Raw genomic sequence first — 21,147 nt, 5'->3', positions numbered from 1 at the left:
GGTAGGGAAATTTTTCCTTTTTCCTGATGTCAGGCCCTTAATGTAGACGTCCTGCATTATTTTTATTATATAACCTCAAGACTCAACGGAGTGTATTGAGTCATCTTTTAACGATCTATCTAGAAGTGTGTATTTGTGTGTGTATGTACACATATGCATGACTGAGGTTGAGCATATGGGGGGGAATTTGGATGGTTCCCATAAAATGACCTCCCTCTCTTTCTATTCTCCATGTCTTATCCCACAGAGATATAGTTTATAAACTAACTGGTCAATAGCAGACTCATTGGTATTAGGAATAATAACATATCAAAGTGGATCTGATGGTTGTAATCAAGGAGGAATCTTATTCTTCTGGCTTGGTCTTTTTTTAGGGTAATGCTGGCTTTCCTGGATTAGTTGGAACTTTAGGTTACCAAGGCCCACCAGGACAAATGGTAACATGTACCCTTCTTTTTCCTTTTGTTTTCAACTGTTGTATAAAAATAAATAAAGATTTGATAAGAGGCATCTCTTAAGAAATGAACATTTGGGATATACAGTGGGATTGACATAGAGAATGGGGCAAATTTTCCTACAGCATATTAGCTTCAAGTCGTTATACAGTATATCTATTCAATATATATTTTTACTTGAACATGGGGAAGATATTAGAGTGGCTGGAGATTTATGAACCTGTGTAAATAAATAAAATGATTCATAAAACTCACTGGAGAGTGAGTTTATCATTGCAAACAAGATGAGCAACAATATTTATGCAAAAACCAGCAGGAAAGCCTAACAAAATACAGTATTTATATAATCTTAACTAACAATGTTGCAAGTCCATGAATATTTTTAAAATTCCCTGGAACATCATTTGATATGAAAGGAAAGACTTTGAGGCTATGATTCTTCTGCTCTATGCCTTGTCCTAGGAGGCCAGACTATCAATCCACGAGGGATGGCACAGTAGGTCAGCCATGGATTGAACCTGGTGGTCTCACTGCAGTCTAGGGTTTACTGGAGAGGTGTGACAAAGTCAGAAAATAAAAATTTTAGTGCTAAAAGGACCATTCATAGTATTTCTACAGAAGAGGAAACAAAGTCTGAGATGCTGAGATAATTATAGTGACCTGCCTGAGGTCACAAATTATAACCTTGTAGATTCTAAATAAGAACAATGATCTCTAGACTCCCAGAGGTTGGAGCCATGAAGCTCTAATCTGAAGGTTTGCAGAGAAGACTTCTTGTTCAGTATCAGGGCAGAAAAAGGGTGGTGCTGGATGGCCTGAAGAGAAGATAAGGGAGGAACTGGGGTCTACTTTAGAACTATTGATGAATGGTCCTGGGATCTGGGATAGCCCTTTTTCTGAATGTGATCCTAAGCTATGGTTTCAAAATGACCTGGTCCTCTAAAAGTGTTTCTGTCTAGGCCTTCTGGACTCAGAGGTCTTGGATACACTTCTTAGGCACTTCTTAAAGGAGTCAGACAGAACTCTGGGGCTGGGAGTGAAGGACAGAAGATGGTCTATGTAGTGTGGTGGAGTTATTTTGCCAACTCCGTAGAAGGATGTGTTGGATCTCAAAATTTTGCATTTTAAACTCAAGTTTCCATTCTTTCCAGGGTATCAAGGGCCCCAGAGGTTTGGTAGAAATGACGGTAGGTGAAGATTTTAATTCCAAATTTTTTTTTTTTTTTTTTTTTTTTTTGAGGTGGAATATCGCTCTGTCGCCCAGGTTGGAGTGCAGTGATGCAATCTTGGCTTATTGCAATTTCTACCGCCTGGGTTCAAGAGATTTTCCTACGTCAGCCTCCCAAGTAACTGGGATTACAGGCGTGTGCCACCATGCCTGGCTAATTTTTGTATTTTTAGTAGAGACAGTGTTTCACCATGTTGGCCAGGCTGATCTTGAACGCCTGACCTGAAGTAATCCACTTGCTGCAGCCTCCCAGAGTGTTGGGATTTTACAGGCATGAGCCACTGCACCCAGCCAAAACTTTATTCTTCTTAGAACACAAAGCTTTCCACTTTCACAAAATAGAAATCTGTTAATCTTAAAGATTCTTTAGTTTTTTCCTCTTACAAATTCTGTTAGTACTTTAAGTTTATAGACTTTACTTTGAAATGTTATCACCAAGTCAAATAAAAATAGTAGAATGATATTTTAAATCCAGCAGGGAATTGGGATGTTTTGGAGCAACACTAGTTGATGTTAAAAAAAGAAAAGACTTTGAGGCTACTACCTTTCTGTAATGTGACTTTTTGTAAAGCTCAAAAACTGCTTATAAAGTATTTATAAACCCACACACAGACTTTTGTATAGCACAGGTTTTTGTGTTTCATGGAACACTTGAAAACAGTCTCAAAAGTTATGATAGTGTTTCATCTCCCAAGTACAAAAATACTATTAGGCAGGGGGTGGAGGGTGTGGAGGCAACTGAGGAGCAGGAAGTGATGAGGTCTGGGATGGAGGGAAGAACAGAACAGATAGGAAGGGATCAAAGGAAAGAAGCATAATGACTAGGTGAGGTGTTAGGAGTGCCTGTCTTGGCAGTCATTCTAAAGAAGTGATATAGGAATTGCTACTATAATATAGAGTGCCAAGAATTGAAGGCATTTCCGTGCATTCTCTGCTGAGATTCTTTGATTTCAACTTCTTCAAAATCAGGTTTGATTCCATTACTTTGTAAGGCAGATTTAAAAATGGGTACCCCTTATCTACCTGTCTCCAAAAGTATGGGCACTATATTGCATGCACATCTTTTAAATCTTTTAAAATATCGACTGGATTTAGAAATGTCATTGTAGAATAGTCTCATCTGCTCTGACAATTTTGGGGTTTTCTGTTGTAGATTAAAAAGCTTCAGATAGGCACTGATAACATCCATATGACATTCCTAAGTGACAAGTGTGAATAAAAATATGCTTCAAGTTAAATACTTTTTCCTTTTTCCTGTTTTCCCACATCTTTTTAACAGCCTTGCAAAATTGTTGATTTCACACGTGAAAACTGCCGTAAGTTGTTTTGAAAAAGGCCTAAAAGGAGCCAGTGGCATGAGCTGGGGACGGATTACGGATTAGGGGCGTAAGTCACCTGAGGCTTTGGCTGAGGTTTGGAAGATGCCTTATTCATTGTGAAAGGCTCTTATAAATTCATACAGTGGGCTCAGTTCCCCTTTAGGTAAGTAGTCTTTCCCAGTGTGGTCTCAGAAATAAAATGGATTGAGAGCATGCCATCTCAACAATGAAGAGAAGCTCCACTGAGCAGCGCTGTGCCCCAGGAGATGTTGTAACTGCACACCTGTGTGCCTACATCTCGCTGCTTCTTATCACAAAACAAAACAGAGGAGCTTTGTTCTTCTTATGTAACCCTTTTAAATAAGAGGGATCAATAGTCACCCTTTGAGAAGAAATCTGTCTTATTTTAGTTACAGTTGTGTTTGAAAAATGGAATTATGAAGAATCCAATCTTAAGTAATGTTTTGTCACATCCCCAAGTTGGAATTTATTTACTATGTTGAATGCATTCCAGGATATTTGTGTCCTAGAATGTGTACGTTTATCTACTAACGGCCATGGGGCGAGAATGTTGATTTGGCAAATTGCTTGGTTTGGAAGTTTGAGTTTTCTCTACAATCATCCTGCCTTTCTTACCCTAACCCTTCTATGTTCTCTCTGTTCCCATCCAGTGGCTGTTCAGGGAGATTCTGGAATTTTTTTCCCTCAGAATCATAAAGAATAATATCATCAGTGTGATTATGAATTAAAAGAGTGTCAGAGTTGACCATATAAAAAGTTAAAACCCTTTTACATTGAGGGATACCATGAAGTCAAAAGTAAACAGAAAAGTCAGAAAAAATAATTTGCAATATAAGCAAAGGACACAGGCAAAGGAACTAACTTCCTTACTATAACATGTTGAAATACAAAAAATTGCTACTGCTCAATCATTTTTATCTACAAACACAGACATTGCATAATGGCTAAACTTAAATGTAAAAACAAAAAAACAAACAGTACTTTTAAGTTGAAAATGGGCAAAAGACAGAAAAGAAAATATACAGATGTACAATAAACCTGTAAAAATGTTCAACTTCACCAGAAGTCATAGAATACAAATTAAAACAATGAGATACCCATTTTGTTTCTCAGATTGGAAATGTTTTAAAAATGTCAGAAAAATCCCTATTCAGATTGAGAAATGTATAAGATTACACATTGCTGGTGTGAGTATAAATTGATACAACTTTTCTGAAGAGCAATTGGCTGGACCATGCATATAAAATCAATACTTATAGAGATTTCTATAGGGTTATGATTGGACAAATGTGCACAGATACATGTACAAGTATGCTCCTCATAAAGGATCGTCTATATAGTAGTATAGATGATATTGCTCTAAATTTATTGATGGAAAAAATCATTACATACTAAGTGAATAAAGATTCAGAATAAATATATCTTAAGCTCCAAGTTTTATAAAATGAAATGAAATAATTCTATATTCATTATTTATATACATACATACACATGATGAATTAAGGGTAATTCTAATTTTTTGGGTTTTTTTTTTTAGTATTTTTTGAAAATATGTTACTTGTATACACACACTTATATATAATACATATAGTTTATAATTTATATATGTAATTTTATATGTGTATATATTATATACATGTATATAATATAGTTTCAGAATAACTCAACGTATTTGTTAGGTTTAAGTTCAGTTGAATGTGACCTAAATCCTCAGTAACAGTGGTACAAATGTTATTTCTGAAACCATTGGCTGGAACTAGTCAGTTCAGGTTGATATGGAGCCTGTGGTGGTCAGGGATCAGTCCCTTTATATTTTCCTGCTTTGCCATTGTGTGTATATGGGGTGTTCTATTCCTCAAATCACTTCATGGTCTGAAAATACATCAGGCTTCAGTCATCACATCTATATTTCAGCCACCAGGGAAAGGAAGGGAAAGGAGAAGAATATTTTTTCAAAGTTTTACCTATCATCTTTCCTATTCTCTTACCTAGAACTTGTAAGATGGCTAAGTTGGGAAATGCTGTCTTTGTTCCAGTCATCCATAGGGCCAATCCAAAACTGGGGGTTCCATGACTATAGAAAAAAAGGGAGAATGGATTCTGGGGGACAACTAGAGGTCTCTGCCACACTCAGCAGGAGCCTGAGAAGGCCATGCTTGAATTTCTCAAAGGAGATGGTTTTTCATATTGAAGCACACACATGAGAAAGGTGCCACTGCCTACATAAGCTAACAATGTCTTCTTTTCTCTCCAAAATAATTTCCCTTCCAGCTTGTTCAAGAGGTAAATAATAATCCTTCTTACTCACTTTAATCCTTACCTTTTTTGAGGCATTACAGAACATCTTAAATCTGTATATCTGTTGTCTCAAGGTATTTCTAAATGCCCAGTGTTCCCAACCGAAGTGGCCTTTGCCTTGGACATGTCAAATGATGTCTCCCCGTTGGATTTTGAGAGGATGAGAAACATTTTATTGTCTCTGTTGATGAAGATGGAAATAAGTGACAGTAACTGCCCAACAGGTGCCCGTGTGGCCATTGTTTCCTACAATGCCAAAACCAATTACTTGGTTCGTTTCTCAGACTACAAGGAGAAGGCTGCACTCCTGGAGGCTGTCAGGAACATCCCCCTGGAGCACTCATCTGGCCACAGGAACCTTGGGGCCACCATGAGGTTTATGGCGAGACACGTGTTCAAACGTGTACGCTCAGGTCTTCTCATGAGGAAGGTGGCTGTGTTCTTCCAGGCGGGCTGGGCCTATGATGCAGCTTCCATCAATACAGCCACACTGGAGCTTGCTGCAGTGGACGTCACCCCCGCGGTCATCACCTTCACAAAGAGACACAACCTCCCAGACACTCTGCTGGTATGTAGGGGGAACCACAAGTGGACAGGGAGCTGGGGGCCCTAACACTTGGTTTCTACCTCTCCATCAAGGACCACATGAGGAATGAGAGGTGTTCAGGGAAAGAATTTCCCTGGAATTGATGTGTATGCCAGGAGTAAGGGCTCTCAGTATGGCCCATATACTGGTACTACTCCTAGTAGCCACTGGCTATTCTTGAGTACCTATTCTGTGCTATGTGCCTCATAAATATTATCTTACTTAATGAGTCCCACAACTCTGTAATGTAGGTGTTATTGTTTATTTCCATTTCAGGGATAAGAAAACCAAGGCTTATGGAGGTTAAATATATCATCAAAGGCCAAATAGTTAGCAGCAGATATTGTCTGCCTCCAGAGCCTGTGCTTAACCACTATGCTAAACTATATCACTGGGGGCCAGAGAATATAATTTTCTTCCTTTTTAAAAACTAGAGTATATCATACATACTCATGTAACAAAGTGGACAAAGTGCAGCGATTTTAAATATACAGATGGATTAATTTTTATGTATGTTTAAATCCCTGTGACTGATACGTAGTTCAACACATAGAACACATTCAGCATTCAGTGCCCTGTAAGTTTTCTTCAAGTTCTTTATGCAACTCCCCATGGTAACTGCTTCTCTGAGTTCTATCACAATCAAGTACTTTTTGCCTGTTCTGGACCATCATATACATTGGGTCATACAGCATGTACTTGTTTGTATCTGGCTTCTTCCAGCGGACATGGCATGTCTTCTTGTTCCTCCATGTTGTGTGTGTGGGTAGTTCGTTCTTTATTATTCCTGTGCAGTATTCCATTGTATGTATACATAACCCTTTATTTACTTATCTATTCTCCAGACTTTACTTTCCTAATTGAAACCCATGCAACACACTTTCGTGGAAGATCTGGGATGATTTATCAGAACGAAGGGCGATTTTCTTCTTAAGAGATTCCAGGCTGCTTATGAATGTTAGGTTGGATTATGGGATGTTGACAATATTTCACCAGTTTTGAGCTGCAGAAATTGAAATGTTATGTGGCTCAACATAATAGCTAATCAATTCAGCCCATTTAATTTTCTCTGAAGGTTCAGTGTGCAGCAGAAGTGGTAGGTGAGAGATTTTGTTGCGATAGCTTTGAATATGCATCTAAGAATCAATAAAGTTGTGACAGCTTGCAAACTGTAGGGAAGGATGGACAAAATATCTTGAGTTGAGGAAGCTAAAATGCAGAGGATGAGTTCCTCGTTCATCCTTACATCCCTGTTGCTTAGTGTGATGTCTGTACAGGGTGGGTTGGTAGGGTAAATCCTCAACAACTGCTAGAATGGATTTATAAAGACAGGGTATAAACAAATAACTAATTAAATTAGAGATGCAGCTTTTGTCTTTGATTCTTTCATCAATAATGAGGTGCCTTTGGACAAGTCTCTTCACCTTTCTTGGTCTTATTTTACTCAGCTCAAAAATGGAGAGGGGGTTGCAACTAGTTATTATCCAGGCTCCCTTCCAAGTGTAATTATCAAAGCATTTATTTCTGAGGAAGGGATTTCCTTAACATTTGGAGAGTGACTCCTGGGGTGTGATCACATCCCTCCAATGCTCATCAGTGCTGCTCTCTGAGAGGGGATCCTGGGCAGACAGTGTTGGGATCTTGCATATAGATGATCCTTTGTTGTGATGTTCTTGCCCTCTTAGTTGCTGTAGGTTCTGAGTAAAGGGATATAATGGTATGTGAGAAGGACATGCCAGCTTATGTACTTGAACCTCAGTTCTGTCATTTCTTTCTTTTTTTCTTTTTTATTATACTTTAAGTTCTAGGGTACATGTGCAGAACATGCAGGTTTGTTACATATGTATACATGTGCCATGCTGGTGTGCTGCACCCATTAACTCGTTATTTACATTAGGTATATCTCCTAATGCTCTTCCTCCCCCCTCTGCTCCCCCACCCCACAACAGGCCCCAGTGTGTGATGTTCCCCTTCCTGTGTCCAAGTGTTCTCATTTTTCAATTCCCACCTATGAGTGAGAGCATGTGATGTTTGGTTTTCTGTTCCTGAGGTAATTTGCTGAGAATGACGGTTTCCAGTTGCATCCATGTCCCTACAAAGGACATGAACTCATCCTTTTTTATGACTGCATAGTATTCCATGGTGTATATGTGCCACATTTTCTTAATCCAGTCTGTCATTGATGGACATTTGGGTTGGTTCCAAGTCTTTGCTACTGTGAATAGTGCCACAATAAACATACGTGTGCATGTGTCTTTATAGCAGCATGATTTATAATCCTTTGTGTATACACCCAGTAATGGGATGGCTGGGTCAAATGGTATTTCTAGTTCTAGAACCTTGAGGAATCGGCACACTGTCTTCCACAATGGTTGAACTAGTTTACAGTCCCACCAACAGTATAAAAGTGTTCATATTTCTCCACATCCTCTCTAGCACCTGTTGTTTCCTGACTTTTTAATGATCGCTATTCTAACTGGTGTGAGATGGTATCTCATTGTGGTTTTGATTTGCATTTCTCTAATGACCAGTGATGATGAGCATTTTTTCATGTGTCTGTTGGCTGCATAAATGTTTTCTTTTGAGAAGTGTCTGTTCATATCCTTTGCCCACTTTTTGATGGTTTTTTTTTTTTTTTCTTTTTTGTAAATTTGTTTGTGGTCTTTGTAGGTTCTGGATATTAGCCCTTTGTCAGACAAGTACATTGCAAAAATTTCCTCCCATTCTGTAGGTTGCCTTTTCACTCTGATGGTAGTTTCTTTTGCTGTGCAGAAGCCCTTTAGTTTAATTAGATCCCATTTGTCAATTTTGGCTTTTGTTGCCATTGCTTTTGGTGTTTTAGACATGAAGTCCTTGCCCATGCCAATGTCCTGAATGGTATTTCCTAGGTTTTCTTCTAGGGTTTTTATGGTTTTAGGTCTAACTTTAAGTCGCTAATCCATCTTGAATTAATTTTTGTATAAGGTGTAAAGAAGGGATCCAGTTTCAGCTTTCTACATATGGCTAGCCAGTTTTCCCAGCACTATTTATTAAATAGAGAATCCTTTCCCCGTTTCTTGTTTTTGTCAAGTTTGTCAAAGATCAGATGGTTGTAGATGTGTGGTATTATTTCTGAGGGCTCTGTTCTGTTCCATTGGTCTATATCTCTGTTTTGGTACTAGTACCATGCTGTTTTGGTTGCTGTAGCCTTGCAGTATAGTTTGAAGTCAGGTAGCATGATGCCTCCAGCTTTGTTCTTTTGGCTTAGGATTGTCTTGGCAATGTGGGCTCTTTTTGGTTCCATATGAACTTTAAAGTAGTTTTTTTCCAATTCTGTGAAGAAAGTCATTGGTAGCTTAATGGGGATGGCATTGACTCTATAAATTACTTTGGGCAGTATGGCCATTTTCACAGTATTGATTCTTCCTATCCATGAGCATGGAATGTTCTTCCATTTGTTTGTGTCCTCTTTTATTTCATTGAGCAGTGGTTTGTAGTTCTCCTTGAAGAGGTCCTTCACATCCCTTGTAAGGTGGATTCCTAGGTATTTTATTCTCTTTGAAGCAATTGTGAATGGGAGTTCACTCATGATTTGGCTCTCCGTTTGTCTGTTATTGGTGTATAAGAATGCTGGTGACTTTTGCACATTGATTTTGTATCCTGATACTTTGCTGAAGTTGCTTATCAGCTTAAGGAGACTTTGGGCTGAGATGATGGGGTTTTATAAATATACAATCATGTCATCTGCAAACAGGGACAATTTGACTTCCTCTTTTCCTAATTGAATATCCTTTATTTCTTTCTCTTGCCTGATTGCCCTGGCCAGAACTTCCAACACTATGTTGAATAGGAGTGGTGAGAGAGGGCATCCCTCTCTTGTGCCAGTTTTCAAGGGCAATGCTTCCAGTTTTTGCCCATTCTGTATGATATTGGCTGTGGGTTTGTCATAGATAGCTCTTATTATTTTGAGGTATGTTCCATCAATACCAAATTTATTGAGAGTTTTTATCATGAAGGGCTGTTGAATTTTGTCAAAGACCTTTTCTGCATCTATTGAGATAATCATGTGGGTTCTGTCTTTAGTTCTGTTTACGTGCTGGATTACATTTATTGATTTGTGTACATATCTGCTCTTCTCTTCATTTATTGGACATATTCTTACCCCAGGATGCTGGGAGACAACTTCGTGTTCTTTAAATTTTCCAGTTTACAAAGGATGTTAAATGATACTTGCCAGCTCAGCTGTAATGAGTAACCTCATTTCTGGTGACACTGGTAAGGAGAGAAACTGTAAAAATGACAACTGCATTCTCAGGACCTTTCAGAAAATCCTCATTTCTTCACAACTGGGCAGAAAATTCAGCACTTAACCTCCCCTACTCTGTTCCTCAGCCTTAGGGGAATTCAGTTAGGAGAGTGGAAATATCTTGTGGTTTTTCTTCTGAATTATCTGCCTGAAGGCTTTGTTTGATTATGTGTGGGGTTTTGTCTTTCACCTCTATATTATTTTGATTTTCCGAACAACACCCACATGCTGCTTGTGGAAAAATGATGGTTGTTCAATTTGAAGCAATTATGTAAACAGATGTCCTAACTTCCCAGTCCATTTAAACATGCTTAGAAGCTGTGGTGCATTTTGAAAAGGTTTATAAAGCCATCCGTTGAGTTGTCTCAGACCTAAATAAAACTACATTATAACATTTGAACTTTCTGTGCCTAGTACCCTTGTTAAGAAATGTCTAATTGCCTTATGTCTCAAAACAAGACTTCATTAGACCCATGTTTTTAAAGTTAAAAAGCAGAGGATTACAAGGAAAATGCAATTTGCAATTTGTGGGCCAGCTTTCAAATTTTGTTTTTCTTTATAAAAAGTCTAGCCCATGCTCCCTTGAAACAATGCCTAATAGCTCACATTTATTGATCTAGGCACTGTTCTAAGATCTTATTGATTCATTTAATCCTCACAGCAGTCCAATGAGATAAGTATTATGATGAGCCCATTTTTCAGATGATGAAACTGAGACACAGAGAAGTTAAATAACTTGCTCAAGGTCTGGAATTCTCATTAGCAATGGGATTTTCAACTCAAAAATCAAAAACAGCAAAAGAAGAGAGACTTTAGAAGATTTAAGTTCTTTCCCTGTATTTATGCATTTTATCTTTATAATAACACAATGATATAGGTCTATGAATTGGCCCTATTTCTGTTTATGTGTATTGCTCTTAAAAAAGAAGGCCAAGCAATGGAATTACAGCTATAATGAGAAGCAAAAAAAAAAAAAAAAAAAAATTCACCTTTAGAAGATGAAAACATTAAGAGAAAGGCTAAATGAATTTTTGGGGCATATTTTTCTATAATTTCAAAATTCAGATAATTTCAGTAGGACATTCTTTTCTATTTTGGGGAGACAATAAATATACACATTCATTTTATTTTTAATTGACAAATAATTGCATATAATTATGGGGTACAAAGTGATATTTTGATACATATATACATCATGTAACAATCAAATCAGAGGAATCAACATGTCTAAAGTTGGAACATTTCTTTTGAAGTAAGATGGTTTTGGGTTATGCAGTTAGGCCCTTTCAGAGGAGGCCTATGGCTGCTCTGTTCTCCGCTAGACTGTTAATGCCCTAAGGCCAGGACCTGCACCAAAGGAAAGAATTAGGCAATGAGACTTCAAACCCTGGTTTTGTCCTTTATGTAATCTGGGTATGTTATTTGGCAATGGGGCCCCCTTAATTTATTCTCTGTAAAATGGGGGAAAACTCACAGGATTGTTGTGAGAATTATAAGGCATGGTACCCACAGGGATATCTGACACTTTCTATGTGTTTACTCAGATGGGTCACTCTATTACCATCTTCCTGAGTTCTGTAAGAATGCCCTTTGCCCACTATTTATTAAATCTGATAGTGAGTGCCTATGGAGTTCCAGCCACCATGCCACATGCTTTCCATGCCTTATCATCCCAACCCCTCCCTATTCAAAATGTGGTTCAGGGACCAGCAGCAGCAGCAGCATCACCCAGAATGCGATGCCTTTCCCCTGATGGAAGCAGTCAGGATTTGTATTTATAACAAGAGCCTCAGATGGTTTGCCTAAATGTTAAAGTTTTAGGAGTATTGGTCTGAGCCTCATAGCTATGCTACAAGTTAATAATGATAATTGTACATTTCCCAGAAATGTGAAGGCCAGAGGTGAAGTTACTTGTTCTTGGCTACACAGTCCTGAAATTTGCATTCAGATATGGCTGGTTCCTAAGTCTCACTATGCAACCTACACCCTTAACCCAATGCTGACACCTAATGTTTTCCAAGGAATCTAGGAAGAGTTGGCTGTTTCATAGCAGTCTTTGGTGGGATCATGTCAACTCGAAGGAACTGAAACTGGACTCAAGCTCCTGGGGTCAGTGACGGGTTACCTGGCTACTCTCTCACTCTGTCTCCTTCCCCCTACTTTTTCCAGTTTGCTGTCCTTGTTTCTCAAGGCCTTACTTAAACTTGATGACAGATGGTTTCTAATTCTCTCTCCTTAGGGTCCAGTTAGCTCTTCCTCTGTCCAAGGCAAATCCTCCTTTCTAGCACTTGCTTCTTTCCACTCCATTTCCATCTTTCCAAGCCAAGAGACTCCCCCAACTCAGTCCCAGAGATCAACATTATCCCATGGCTTCTGACAGCTTAGTACAACAGCTGATGCATTGACTTTAACCCACAGGGTTAAATTTGAGTCAGGGATCATGGGGAGGTTTTTAAATATTGAGAGTTGAAGTTTGAGAGTCATCCTTGTACTCCTTGAGAAATGTCTTTCTGTCTATCAAACAAAAAAGGATGTTAATATAACCCTCTTTGCCATATCCTCTACCCTCAACATACTCCTCTCTTTAGTACACAACTAGTCCCAACAAACCACAACTGAACATTTAGGAATGAAGTTGATTGAGAGAATTGCTATAGGTGCTGATTCAAACTATAGTAACCCCAAGCAGACCTCTTGGTTTATGTTAAAGATACTCTACTGATATTTCCTTCTCTGGTGTTGATGGGACTTTGCAGTAGGAATCATACACAGTTTTCTCCTCTCCTCCATGCTATCGCTCTGCTTGAACTTTCTCAGGAAGTATCTTGTCTATTTTATCAGTGACAAGGACCATGCTGGCAAGTCCAAAGTCAAAGTAATTAAATGTTTATTAATAACAACTAGGTACAGATGAATCTATACTGAATCATAGCTTCCCTGTGGACTTTTATCGTGCTTTTGTTCCCACAATTTTGTTTTTGCAAGAACAGTACAAATTTTAAACATAATCATAAAATTATTGTTAGTTAGAAAAGTTTTTAAAAAGGTAAGTGTTCCAATTCAGTTGAATCTGATAGTTTTCCAGCAAATACTAATAGAACAAAGATAGAAGAGTTATGTGCTCTGAGCTGCTCAAAGTGGAAAAGTTGGCACATTGTCCTGATCAAGAAGCAAATAGAGAAGGTAGTAACCTAGGACCAGGCTGTGTTGGAAAAGGGAGAGAACTCAGGGGCATTGACTCTTTCCCTAAAATTCTGTTGCTGAGGAAACTGAAGCCTGAGGTTTATCCAAGGCCACATAGCCAATTATGGCAGATGAAGGACTAGGACCCAGGTTCCTGACCTCTAATCTGTTAGTGTTGCACAGAAGTTTCCCTATGAACCATCTCTAAGATAAAGGAGAATGAATTTACACAGACTTGGGGGAATGTTCAAATTTGTTTGAAGTCTTTCATATTACTTTTAAAAGTCACCGAAATTTTGCACTTGATAATATACTTCACCCATGTGAAGTAAATTTTGCATTTTATAATATACTTCACCCGTGTTTCCTGTGCTTAAAAAATAATGTACACTAACTTAGCATTTCCCTACAACTGTTGGGGTAAAATTGATGCACCAGAGTTATCACAGCCTCTTCATATCTCCTGACACGTTGCCATGGATTCTGGGTTCAGAAGCCTTCCAGATTGCCTTGTGTGATTTCCAGTATGGCTAGCAATGTGTCATATTCCTCCCTACGCTGTTTTCTCAGTCCTTGGTGATTAATTAGGTCCATTTGTCTTGGTCAGTCCTCAGATCTGATAATCATGTGAAGTAGATCTGAGTGTTGAATGTTGGCAGCGCTGCACTCACTTTCCATGCCAGCTTTCTCCACGTGGCAAGGAGTTCCACAGATGTGCGCCATGCAGCTGCAGGTTGGAGGTGGGTGTACGCTAAACTGTGGGAGCGAGAACATTGAGCAGAATTCCAGAGATAAGCACAGTCCGCCTCTAGGCCTTTGTACATGCTGTTCCTTCACACTAGAATGCATTTCCCTGCCTCTTTGCCAGTTAAGTATCTGACTTATTATCTCAAAAGTGCCAGATGCCATAATTTTCATTAGGTTCCCTCTGTTCCTTTCCCTTGAAATGAATCTCCTCTTCCTGTGCTCCTAAAATATATTATTGGAGCTCTTTCTTGTCTGAAAATCATTTATCTGTCTTTCTACTTGGATTTTAATCTCTTTGAAGATGTAGCCATGTCATCTTTGTATCTCCAAATGGCTTGTTAATGCTTTCATGTAGTATCTGTTTCATCAGTCTTGATTAATTTGGATTTCTAAGTTAGGAAAAAGCCTAATTTAAGGTTGCTTTGGCCATATGAGGAACAAGAGAGGATGCTTTTTGCTTTTATTCTTAGGAGACTTACGACTGTTCCCATGGTTTTTTGTGTTACGTTAGCATAAACATTGAACTCTTCATATTTCATTTCCCACTAGGATTTTTTCTTCAAGTAAGCTGACTCTGAAAAACAATGTTTGGGATACACATTATTGTTTGTGAGAAAAGTTTTTAAAAAGATAAGTGTTCCTGAACAGCAAGAGTGAAGAGCTCTGTAATGTTAAGAAAATTTATTTGCAAATTAACCCTTGACTATCTATCTTGCTGAGGTCTAGCCTAACATCTTCATATCCTCAGCATCTAACATCTTCACATCCTCAGCATGTTGCTACCTGGAGGAGGGCCCAGAGCCTGCTTGTTCCTGCCCACACAGATGAAGGAGGAGAAGCTGACCCTCAGTGGGGCTCTTTTCCGCATGCTTTGGCAGAGAGTAGATACAAAGATGGACATGACTAGGCTCAGACATCCACCTCTTTGGAAACCACACCTCAGATCATGAGAGAAGCATTCTGAAAGCATTTCTAGTTTCATCATGAGTTTGACATTCTGCAAATTGTCTGTATAAGTCAGGGCAGGTTAACTGTGAAACCATTCTTTTCCAAGTCTCAGTGTCTTAACATAATAAGTGGTTATTTCTGCCACCTGTCATAAGTGGATATGGGCCCTTGCATATGTTTATGTGGGAGAAGGCATGTTTTGCGGCATGCCACTGTTTTGGGATGTGGGCTGCTTCTGTCAGTGGCCCCATTATACCCTAGGGCCTCAAAGCCTTTTTCTGGATCCTCTACACTTGACTGGCAGATGAGGGGAGAGGGAGTAATGGAGTACAGTGCATGCACTGGAAATGACATACGTCACTTCCACCTGCATCCCATTGGCCAGACCCCAGTCAGTAGGCATCACCTAGCTGCAAGAGGGGCTGGGAAATATAGTCCAACTGTGCCCTAGGAAGGAGAAGGAAGGGGTTTGCTGATCATCTAACTAGTTGACCCATGGACCTTGTTGAATTTATTGTTAATATTTCACTTTTAAGCATTATTATTAGTTGTTAAATTGATCATAATTGAAAAGGCTAAGTAAAGGATGCAAACTAAGTAAAGGAGATAAATTTGTATCTCTATAAAGCCTTCCCTGATCCCTCTTCACTCTTACATTCTGATTGTGATATGTCTAGCTCTGACCACCAGGAATTCTCTAGAGGGGATTCCCACGTGGCGTCTACTGTTTCCGTTCTAATAGTGTTTGACATTTATGACTGCCCCTTTGAAGAGTCTGCCACTGGGGTCAATAGCTCCCGCCACACTGCATCCTGTGAACAATTAATAAAGATTTATGAAGTTTACAAATGATTTAATGTTGTCTCCTTACTCCCATTCCGATGCATGATGTTGGCTGAGTTTTACACATATTGGGAGCCTGAAGACCCACGATACACGTAGCCCACACCAATGACAGTCCAACCTCCAGGTTAGAACTAGGGAACTAAATAGCAATAAATAACTGGAATGTATAATGCTGAGTTATTTGTGCACATATTTATATAATTATATATCCTTTAAAATCATATTCATGTTTTTCTCATCTGAATGAGAAAACACATGAAAAAGATGGCCTGAAATTACTCCAGCTAATCATAAACTTGTGTGTGTGTGTGTGTGTGTGTGTGTGTGTGTGTGTGTTTGAATTAGATGGATGGAACCAACAGATTTTACTTGTTCATCTGGGAGACAGAGCGCCAGCAGGATGTGGAGCACGTGGCCCGCTGCATTCTCTGCTACGGTAAGCCAGGAAAGCCTTTAAAACAGGATTAATTCACTGGTGGCCAGAGGCTAGCTCTGCTCAGCAGATGTGTATTTACTTGGCATGTGCAGGGTTTTAAAATCTAGAGAATTTCCTATGAAGTCTGGATTTCTGGTTTTTCTTAGGAAGTCAGACTTGTCTTGAGGGTCACGGATACTGCATTCCCATTAGGCACAGTCAGCAGAGCTGAGTTGGGCCTGACCTCTCTTAATGGGGTGAGGAGTCTCACAGTCCTCACCCCACCCTATCTTACTTCTGGCATGCTCTGCTCATTTATCTGTCCTGCTAGCTGCTGGGGTCGGCTGGGCTTGTGGTTCCTGCCTTAGTGCACCTTATTGTGATGGGCAGGCCACTGAACTAAGAATTAAGAGTGATGGGTTCTAGGCCTGGAACCACCATTGGCCAGCAGTGGGATACTGGCCAGTCATCCAGTTTGTCTTGGTTCCCAAGCCCCATTGCTATATCCCACACCAACCTGTGCTGGAGAGAAGTTTCTGCTGAAATGCATGCATGCCCATATGTGAAGAGCTCCTGTCCACATCCATTTTACCCAGCATCAGAGTGGGTGAACTTGAGGGGATGTCATAGTTTTCTCTCCTTGATCCACACTAAGCCTAGTACTACCACAAGATACTCAGCTATGACAACTGGGTCAAGTCAAGTGTAGTAACTGCCATTTGTGAGTATGTCACAAGTGATGAACTGCTTTCACATCCATCATCTAATCTGACATATTGCTTTTTCGGGCCTCAGTTCCCTGTCCTCTAGAAACCTAAACCTAGCTAGTGTTCATCGAGGTTTTATTATGCATCAGGCATTGTTTTGAATACTTACATATATATGAACTCAATTTTTCTTTTAAACTTCATAAACAACCTCAAAAGGAAGTACTATTATTATTGTCATCATTACCTCCATGAGTCAAATGAGAAAACTGAGGTTCTGGGGAGACTAAGCAATTTACCCAAGGTCACATGCTGAGTAAAGGAATAGACCCGGACTGAACCAGGCAGCCAGCTTGCTGAACTCTTGACTATTACCCCTGTGCTTTGCTAATGACTGAATTAGGAGTTTTTAACCTTTCTTGGTATTATAGATCCCTTCTGTATCTGGTCAAACCTATGCTCTCCTTAGAATATTGTTTTTCAATGCATAAAATAAGAAACAGAGGATTACAAAGGAAAATGATTACATTGAAATTATCGAGATACTCAAAAATTTTGATATAGTAATATATATACTTTTAAAAGTTTTATTTTTAATTGACAAATAATAATTATATAAATTTATGGGGCACGGTGATGTTTCAATGCATGTATATGTTGTCGAATGATCAAATCAGGCCAATTAACATAACAACTGCTTCAAATACTTATCATTTGTGTATGGTGAGTATGTTTAAAATCCATTTTTAAAGCTATTTTGAAATTTACAATACATTATTATTGACTGTAATACCATGCTGTGCAACAGACCACCAGAACCTATCCTACTGTCTAACTTAAACTTTGTACCCTTGACTAATGTACCTCCTTTCCCCATTCACCTCCCTCCCCCGCTCCCTGCACTCTATTTCTATGAGTTTGAACTTTTTACATTCCACATACAAGTGAGATCATGCAATATTTGTCTTCCTGTACCCGGCTTATTTCACTTAGCATAATGTCCTCTACATCACAAATGTGATCCACATCACAAATGACAGAATTTCCTGCTTTTTTAAAAGGCTGAATAGTACTCTGTTGTGTATATATACCACATTCTTAACCCATTTGTCATGTGCTTCTTTATTAGCATTTTAAACGATAAGATCTAGCAGGTCTAATAACTATTATTTCAAAGTATTAATGAGTTCAAATAATATTGAGCCATTTGCAACCACTGATAAGGAAATCAGTGATTTCTATTGGTGTCGGAATCACTAGTGTTATAGTTGCTTGTTGTCTTTATGCACAGTGAAAAGAAATGTTAAAAGTCATTTCAATAGAGGTAGTGAAAATAAAGATGTAATTTTTTCCCATCCTCATTCACAGACACTGTGGGGGACTGTGGTTCCCAGGTTAAGAACACCTGCTCCCGCCAGTTCTAAATGAAAGATTTTGCCTGAGCAGTGGGTCCCTAACACCGTTGTTCATCAGAATACCTGCGTACACTTCAACGATAGATTCTGAACTCCCTCCCAACACTACCAAACCAGAATCTTGGTGTGGCTAGAGCCTGGGAATCTACAGTAAAAAAAGAAAAAAAAAATTCTACATGCCATTTTAATGCTGAACCAGCTTGAGAGCTCTAAGACTACACTATTAGCTTCTCATTTAAAATTGGCAATGTTTGATCTTTTTTTCTTAACCTTAAAAAAAAGGCACTTTCATGTAGTTGTTAAGGTCTCTTTCAGCTCTAGCAATCAATGTTTTTTTACGTGGTTTCCCACTACTCTTGATTTATCTATTGTTAGATTATAATCTATTATTAGATTACAATTATTTTCTGGAGGAGGAAATAGAGGTGATGTCTGTGAACACAGAGACTGGGAAGCCATGTGGCCTAGTGGTTGAAAATATTTAGTGTGCAATCGATCTCAATTCTTCTTATGAGAAATAAGCTCATTTACAGTGCCCATTGGCTTGCCACTTCACCACAATGCCGGGAAGATAGTGCTCAGAGACAGCTGTCCTTATTGAGGGTCTGGAACTGTGTTTTGCATGGAAAAGAAGGGGATGCGTGGTTTAACTCCGGCCTCTCCCTGCACTTCCTAGACAAATGCAGACCAGATCCAGAATGCCCGGCTGGCGCGCCGGGGCCCCAGGAGGTGGACGTGGACTTGGTGTTCCTGGTGGACAGCTCCTATGGAGTGGATGCCGACGTGTACCGCGGGTCTTTGAGTCTAGTGGATGCCGCGCTAGAAGACCTGGAGGTGGCTGAGCAGCCGAGCGCGTCCCACCGTGGGGCACGCGTGGCCCTGGTGATGCACACAACACCCAGCTTCTGGCCGGGTGTGGGTCGCCGCCCTGTGCTCGAGGGCTTCCGCCTGACTACCTTTAGCAACCGGAAGCAGATGCAGAGACTTGTGCGCCAGGCTGCAGCCCGCCCCTTACAGGGAACCCCCGCTCTGGGCCACGCCCTGGAGTGGGCGCTGGAGAATGTGCTCCTGGCAGCCCCTCTGCCGCGGAGGGCACAAGTCCTCTTCGCCATCGTGGCCAGCGAGACAAGTAGCTGGGACAGGGAGAAGCTATGGACTCTGTCCCTGGAGGCCAAATGCAAGGGCATCACTCTCTTTGTGCTGGCCTTGGGTCCGGGTGTGGGGACACATGAGCTAGCCGAGCTGGCCGAGCTGGTCAGTGCCCCCTCTGAGCAGCATCTACTGCGCCTACAAGGGGTCTCGGAGCCAGAGGTTAACTACGCTCGGGGATTCACTCGGGCCTTCCTGACCGTCCTAAAAAGTGAGCAGTCCCCGGGTACTGGGGCACCTTGGGTGGAGTGGGGAGAGGAATTTACAGAGCCTGGCATTTGGGCATGCAGGTGCCTGTTGCACATTCACTATTGCCTAATGTTTGCAGCCCAGCATCCCTGGGAAGTGCCAGGGAGCACCCCATTTTCTGAAAAGCCTGCTCTATTATTGCCCTGACATTGTGTCAAGCCTAGTGATGGTTTCTTGTCCGGAACCTCTCATTTGGTGGCTGGGAGCCTCAGACTTCCACGTAACTTTTCAATTTTCTCATTTGTCAAAATGAGAATTGCAGTCTTTTCCCTAATTATGAAGCCATATGTTCATGGAGGGGCTTTGAAAACACCAATATTGTACACATCTAGGGCATAGTTACTGCTATTACTATTTATTACTACAGTTTCCAATAGTATTTGACAGTGCTTCTCAAATTTTTACATGTACGTGAATCTCCTGGGGATCTTGTTAAAATGTAGATTGTGATATGGTAGGTCTGCGTTGGAGACAAGAGTTGCGTTTCTTATAAGCTTGAGAGTGATATCAATGATCCTAGTTTATTTGATATTTATTTTAAAGAGAGGTTGACATGGCAGTGTGGAGTCAGGGATTTTCAGGGACTCACTAGAAAGTAAGGGAGACAGGACAAAAGTCTAGGGTCTTCCATCTCAGGTTGGGTGGATGAAACCAACCGTGAAGATTAAGGGGCAAGGGCTGTGCCAATGGGTCCTAGCCGGAATTCTTTCCCATTCCCCTGCTTGAGCATCCTCACCTCCAATTAGAACTAGTGGAATTGTTATTGTTTTTTCTCTTAGAACTAGATGAATTACAGTGGCTCAAGCCTGTAATCCCAGCACTTTGGGAGGCCGAGATGGGCGGATCACAAGGTCAGGAGATCGAGACCATCCTGGTTAACACGGTGAAACCCCGTCTCTACTAAAAAATACAAAAAACTAGCCAGGTGTGGTGGCGGGCACCTGTAGTCCCAGCTACTCAGGAGGCTGAGGCAGGAGAATGCCGTGAACCCAGGAAGCCGAGCTTGCAGTAAGCTGAGATCAGGCCACTGCACTCCAGCCTGGGCGACAGAGCAAGACTCCGTCTCAAAAAAAAAAAAAAAAGAACTAGATGAATTAAATTTGTGGGCAGCCAATCTGTATCCCTAACATGATAATGGAGATTTAGAATTGGGATGGTGTGGGTATTATCCTGGTCACATTGTTAGTAGTTTGTCTCGGGTTTCATCCTCCTGTGCATAATTCAACTTATGTGCGGGGTGCTTTGCTGTAACATGTGACGCCCCCTTGCCCTCGTTGCTGGGAGACATTAGTTTCT

At 40.2% G+C, this 21,147-nt stretch overlaps 1 protein-coding gene across 1 annotated transcript in view; it reads left to right on the top strand.

Moving 5' to 3' along the window:
• Positions 1–21,147, top strand: part of LOC103241700 (collagen alpha-4(VI) chain-like) — a 94,671-nt gene that overhangs the window by 65,039 nt on the left and 8,485 nt on the right. Inside the window, exons 27-33 of the mRNA XM_008009171.3 lie at positions 375–437; positions 1,607–1,642; positions 2,963–2,999; positions 5,295–5,306; positions 5,396–5,889; positions 16,262–16,352; positions 19,130–19,813. Of these exons, the coding sequence (XP_008007362.3) occupies positions 375–437; positions 1,607–1,642; positions 2,963–2,999; positions 5,295–5,306; positions 5,396–5,889; positions 16,262–16,352; positions 19,130–19,813 (1,417 nt within the window). The remainder of the gene's footprint in view (positions 1–374; positions 438–1,606; positions 1,643–2,962; positions 3,000–5,294; positions 5,307–5,395; positions 5,890–16,261; positions 16,353–19,129; positions 19,814–21,147) is intronic.

Source organism: Chlorocebus sabaeus, chromosome 15 (genome assembly GCF_047675955.1).
Source record: "Chlorocebus sabaeus isolate Y175 chromosome 15, mChlSab1.0.hap1, whole genome shotgun sequence".
NCBI classification, from domain to species: Eukaryota; Metazoa; Chordata; class Mammalia; order Primates; family Cercopithecidae; genus Chlorocebus; species Chlorocebus sabaeus.
This window is presented reverse-complemented; position numbering and strand designations above follow the sequence as displayed.